The 5,153-nt window shown below is 40.7% G+C and overlaps 1 protein-coding gene across 1 annotated transcript; it reads right to left on the reverse strand.

Moving 5' to 3' along the window:
• Nucleotides 1–356: 356 nt before the first annotated feature.
• On the reverse strand, nucleotides 357–4,690 carry LOC111609915 (tRNA pseudouridine(38/39) synthase-like). The gene is made up of 9 exons (XM_023341213.1): nucleotides 4,661–4,690; nucleotides 4,317–4,517; nucleotides 3,645–3,922; nucleotides 3,388–3,571; nucleotides 3,193–3,302; nucleotides 2,346–2,518; nucleotides 1,174–1,311; nucleotides 1,008–1,091; nucleotides 357–689 (listed from the first exon to the last, which is right to left on the reverse strand). The coding sequence occupies exons 1-7, from the start codon at nucleotides 4,688–4,690 to the stop codon at nucleotides 1,247–1,249; spliced, it is 1,041 nt and encodes a 346-aa protein (XP_023196981.1). The 3' UTR covers nucleotides 357–689; nucleotides 1,008–1,091; nucleotides 1,174–1,246.
• Between the last annotated feature and the right edge of the window lie 463 nt (nucleotides 4,691–5,153).

Below are 5,153 nucleotides of genomic sequence, written 5' to 3' on the forward strand. Positions count from 1 at the left end.
TTTGGAGGAATTTTTTGGTTTCTGACACTATTGCATGATTAAACACTCCCTGGGTCAAATTGACCCACAAACACCCTAGAAACGAACACAACAGGAGGGTTAGGCCTTGTGTTGCTTTTAACAAGTTTTCTTCCTGTATTGTCCTTTATTTAGCTACGTCATCTGTGCCCAGCCTCCCTGTTTCTGCTGGTTAGAAGCATCCTAAGCGGTGAACCTTTGGCCAAGTTTCAAATTGTTCTTCTTTTTTTTTTTTAAGATTTAAAAAAGATTTCTTCCAATATTGCTCTGCATTTAACTCGGACATCTCCCATCATCTCTGACTTTGTTTTGCTAAGTAGGCTAATTCATCATATGAATGGATTAATTCAAAGAGCCAATAACCTTTAACCTGTACAACCTATTGATTTGAGCTCTGTTCTTAGAAAGAACTAACAGGTAAACAGTTTAAAATTAACATAGAATATGGATCGAAATTTTTTTTAGGTTCTTTATTGAGCTTAAACCTAGAGGTTTAAGTAAGGAGAATGTTTTTGAGCATATAATCACATAAAACAAAAATGTATATTATGATCAAACAAGTTTGTTTGTTGATGTGTAAAGATGGTTGTGATGATGAATTAGTCGACATTCTCATAATTTTTGCGTTTAATGTCCAGGATTCGGCACACTCCGACTACCACGCCAAACACCTGCAAAGGGTAAAAGATGGAGTTAGACGCTGGGAATGAAATAATGTAGCATACCTAAAGAGTTGCTTTAGCTTTTAAAATAATATAACTGACTTTTAATTTGCTTGAGTAAGAATGGAGTCTGATTTTTGCAGAATCCTACCAGGTAAAATGTACATTTGCTCCATAAATGCAGTGGCTAAACATGTGCTTCTGTCGTGTATTTTCCCAAGGGAAGATCTAAAGCCTGCCTTTGATTCACATTCTGGCTTTTAATGAATATATTTTTACATAATTTAAGGCTTCTGACATCTTATTAAAACTTTATAAGCAGTTTACCTCTGTGATTCCAAGAGCAATGCAAACACCGCCGACCCACACCAGATTCTTCAACAGAAAGAGCTTTAAAGCTGAGATACATCCCTGAGGAAGAAGACAGAGTTTAACTGTTTATCCTCAGAAATGTGGTTAGACTCTTCAGCTGAAATATCTCAGCAGGGCAGACCTTTCTGTGAGCTTTTTCCTTGTCATGTCCACAACCTTCTCTCTTCTCCGGGCAGCAGGAATCTGGCACGGCTTCATGGTTTCCCCAGCCCACACTTCTGGACCAGTCGGTGTAAGTGTCGGCGCCGCAGCATTTGAACTGCAGCAAAAGTTAAAGTAGAAAAAAGGTTAAAAGTTAGAAGTTACATCCTAAATGCCTAAATTACATTTAGTCAGTTTTGACTGACTAAATGTAATTTCATTTTTAAAGCTGGTTCTGTTGACAACAGTATTTTTGCAGAAGTATTTTTGGCTGTTGAACCTTTTCATATTTTCACAATAAAAAAGAAAAACAACAACTTCATAATAAAGTTTTTTTTTGCCAACTGTCTGCAAATGGTACTTACCAAGAGACTTAAATTCTTGCCCTTCCTGTCCCCCTCACCCCCCAAAAAAGTTTTTGCTCTAAATATATTCCATGCTGAAGAAAAAACATGTGATCCACATAGAGGCAATTAGTTATAATTCATTTTATCTAAGAGTATCAAAATAAAGGGAGCTGACGACTGAAGCACGCAAACCTATTCAGAATTTCATTTGTACAAAACCAGCATGGTCCCTCTAACAACAACATCCTTCTTTCACTTCATAATAATGTGCTACATTGAGTTGGCTCATCACACAAAATCTCAATAAAACACATTGAGGTTTGTAGTTATAATGTAAAAATGTTGAAAGTTCAAAGGGTGAAAACACTTTATACCAAGCACTGTATATGGAAGAACACAGCCAGGATTTCACAGTTTCAAAACCCATTGAAGGGAACAATAAACAGAAGAATAACGATGTGTTTGAGGTATTAATAACTCAGCTAAACTGGTCATATTTTCTTATAAAATGCTAAGTATTTTCTAATGTTTCAAGGGGCTAACGAACAGTTTCTAATGTTCATAAATGTTTTGACACCTGTAAGCTTGCAACTGTCCAAACCATAATTTGGGTGCATTATTATCTTGTTTTCATTAAAATATTGGCATGCATTCACACCATCAGTGGGATTTCATTAGACCAGAATTTAGCAAGTAGTTTTCGATCTCCATGTCTGTTTGTTTAGCTGCAGCTGCATCAAAAAGGTTTCAACAATTTTATTTGGTTTTGTTCCTTTTTTTTTTTTAAAAACACAGAACTCCTCACCTCTCTCCTCCAAACCCCGGATCATCCCGAGCAGAACCTGGGCTTTGACAGCGCTCTGCGTCCAGTGTCGCTGTAGTGATGACAGGACGTGGCTAACCTCCTCCGCCTCCTGCTGCCAGGTTAAACCATCGAAGTGGCAGTCGTACAGAACCAGAGGGTAGTCCACTGCCATGCTGCAAGCCAGAAGAACAAACCTATGAAAAATTATCTCCTGTTAAAAGACGCATCAAAACGCCTCTGCTGTCTTTATTTGATGCAGAGGAGTGGTGGCTCTACAGCAAGATCACTGGGTCAAAAAGAGGCTCGTGCTTCTACCAAGGTTCTATTCAGGCCTGGCTTCAAGGGTTCAGCAGGAAGTTCAAGGATTTTTGTAAATGTTTTAAATATCTATAGAAGAAAAACATAATCTTACATGGGTTTAATTTATTTATTTCTGTTTTTTCCTTACTATCCTACTTAATAAAGGTTAAGGCTATTCTTTTATTCTAAAACATTGATGGTTTGATGTTGTTTCCACTAGTTCAAAAAAGAAGAGCTCCTGAACTTTTTTTAAAGGTTTTATTGGCTCTAGTGGGCTTTATTTGATAGTTAATTGACAGGAAAGTGGGTAATGAGAGAAGGGGAAGACATGCGGCAAAGGTCGCTAGGCTGGGAATCAAACCTGCGATAGCCGCGGCGTCGAGGACTAAGGCCTCCATATGTGGGTTGTGCTTAACCCCTGCGCCACTACATCACATCCCCCTGAACGTTTTCTGATGATAAAAAATTCAAGGTACTTCAAGAACCTTAATTCTTCTTTGTACCAGCAAAAAGCAGCCCAAGTGCCAACAGGTCGCTGTTTTGTCACCTGTATTGAGGCTTTCTGGGGTTTTTTTCAACATCCAGCAGTTGACTGATTATCTCCAGAGCTTCCAGCTTCTGTCCTATCAAAAGAAGCACCGCCATCATGCAACGTACCTGCAGCAGGACATATGGTTAGTTGCAAATTACCCCCTACTTACAGGGATGCACCGGCTTCACCTGAGTGTTAAGCTCTTATTACCTGGTGGTAAAGGAAGGCTAAACCTTTGATCTCAAACACAAACAGATCATATTGCTCTGTGCTGGAAACCTGCTGGGGCTGCAAAGGCCTGACTGAGGCAGACAAGATGGTCCTCTCAAACTGCAGGACCCCGTTCCCCACGTCCACTTTGCACAGGTTGCGAAAGTCATGCGTTCCTTCGTATCTGTTGAGCACCAAAAGATCTTTATATTAGAAAAATCATGGGGTGAAATCAGCATTTATAGTTTTACACTCACCGTTTTGCAGCATTTCCCATCAGCTCTACATCCAACGACCCTCGGGGGAAGTAGTAGCGGTACGTGCGGGACTGGCAGTCGAAACGCGCACTGAAACCTTGCTCTGCGGCTGCCCAGTCCAAGATCCGAATGTCCTGCGGCAAAACTCTATTCAGCATCTTCACGTATGGAAGCTCAGAGGTGGAAGCTTTTGATTTGGTGCCGAGATCGAGATTTTCAGGGAGGGTTACGCCAAGTCCTCCACAAAACTGGGAGGAGCGCAGGTCAATGGTTATAACCTAGAACATAGAGAGATCAGTTATCATTTAGTTAAAGCCCATACACAAGACATACAGCTGCATTTTAAAAATTATTACCCGTTGAAATTTTCCATATCTTGTCTTTTTACAAACACAAACTTTAAAGGAGACCTATCAGGTAAAAGTCACAATTTGCTCCTAATGCTTTTCAAAGATGTACGGTTGTATAATGGCGCATATGCTTGCAACCATTTTCAAGCTGAGTGTAAACGTTGAGTTGGGGGGGCGTGTTTTATTTGTAGAACAATTAGAAAAACCAATTTGCGTTTGTCTGTCACATTAAATAAATTGAATAAATAATGTTTAAAATAAATGAGCTCGTATACCTTCTAGAAGGCATCTGGAGGACTGATTTTCATCACATTAAACTCACTTGAGAAAAAGCACTGACTCCTTTATCAGTTCGACCACAGCGGTGATAGTTGGAGCTCTGTCGGTCCTGAATCAGTCGTGTCTTCAGCAGCGCTTCAAACAGCCTGGCCTCCACCGTGTTGTCCGTGTTGTCCTGAACAGCGAAGCCCTGGTAGGCCCAGCCCAGGTAAGCCAGCTTCAGAGCTGTTACGGCCCCTGGCCTCTTGAGGCTGTGCAGGCTTTGTTTTTTTCTATTATGCAGGATCAGCTGTGCGGGCACAGCTTTCTGATTGGCTGCCTAGGAGCTGCAGGAGAGCAGCCACCCCATTGGTGCAGCAAAGCCAATCAGATGTTGATGAGACCCACCTGCATCATATAAAAGACGTCCGAGTTCATTCCTCCAGTGGGGCAGCTAGCAGGAAGAGGTTGGCGACAGCTGACCCCCACCTTCCGTGTTCGGTGACTGTTTTGGACAGTTTAGACCATTTTGTTTTTGCTCCTTTTGTTAAGTAGTGAATCTGCTTTAGATAAACTTTGAACAAGCTAGAGGCTTGTGTTTGGGAGGTTTTTGGTGCTCCCCTTTGTTCTTTCTTTTTGGTTGTTTTGAGTTACTTTAGACTGATGTGTTTGCACATCTTGTTATTTAATTTGCACTCAGTGTTTTCTACGTTTGTTGGTTCTTTACTTTTGTTTAATTGGCTTAAGTTGTATTGTGTTTTGGTTTGTGAAAACCATCTTTTGTAATAAATCATTCTTTCATTCCACTTTTATCTCTGGACACATTTTATGTTACCGCCCCTGGACCCCTAGACCTAAGGGGGCGTAACATAAGTGGGGGCTCGTCCGGGATACTCGTTAA

This window comes from Xiphophorus maculatus, chromosome 10 (genome assembly GCF_002775205.1).
Source record: "Xiphophorus maculatus strain JP 163 A chromosome 10, X_maculatus-5.0-male, whole genome shotgun sequence".
Classification (NCBI taxonomy): Eukaryota; Metazoa; Chordata; class Actinopteri; order Cyprinodontiformes; family Poeciliidae; genus Xiphophorus; species Xiphophorus maculatus.

What these genes read in the sequence shown, in the direction of transcription:
- LOC111609915 (XM_023341213.1), bottom strand. Translation starts at nt 4,690, where the DNA reads ATGAACTCGGACGTCTTTTATATGATGCAG. An exon ending in ATGGGAAATGCTGCAAAACG is followed by an intron (nt 3,572 to 3,644) that starts GTGAGTGTAAAA and finishes GGTGCTCAACAG; the next exon opens with ATACGAAGGAACGCATGACT. An exon ending in CCCAGAAAGCCTCAATACAG is followed by an intron (nt 2,519 to 3,192) that starts GTGACAAAACAG and finishes TCTGGCTTGCAG; the next exon opens with CATGGCAGTGGACTACCCTC.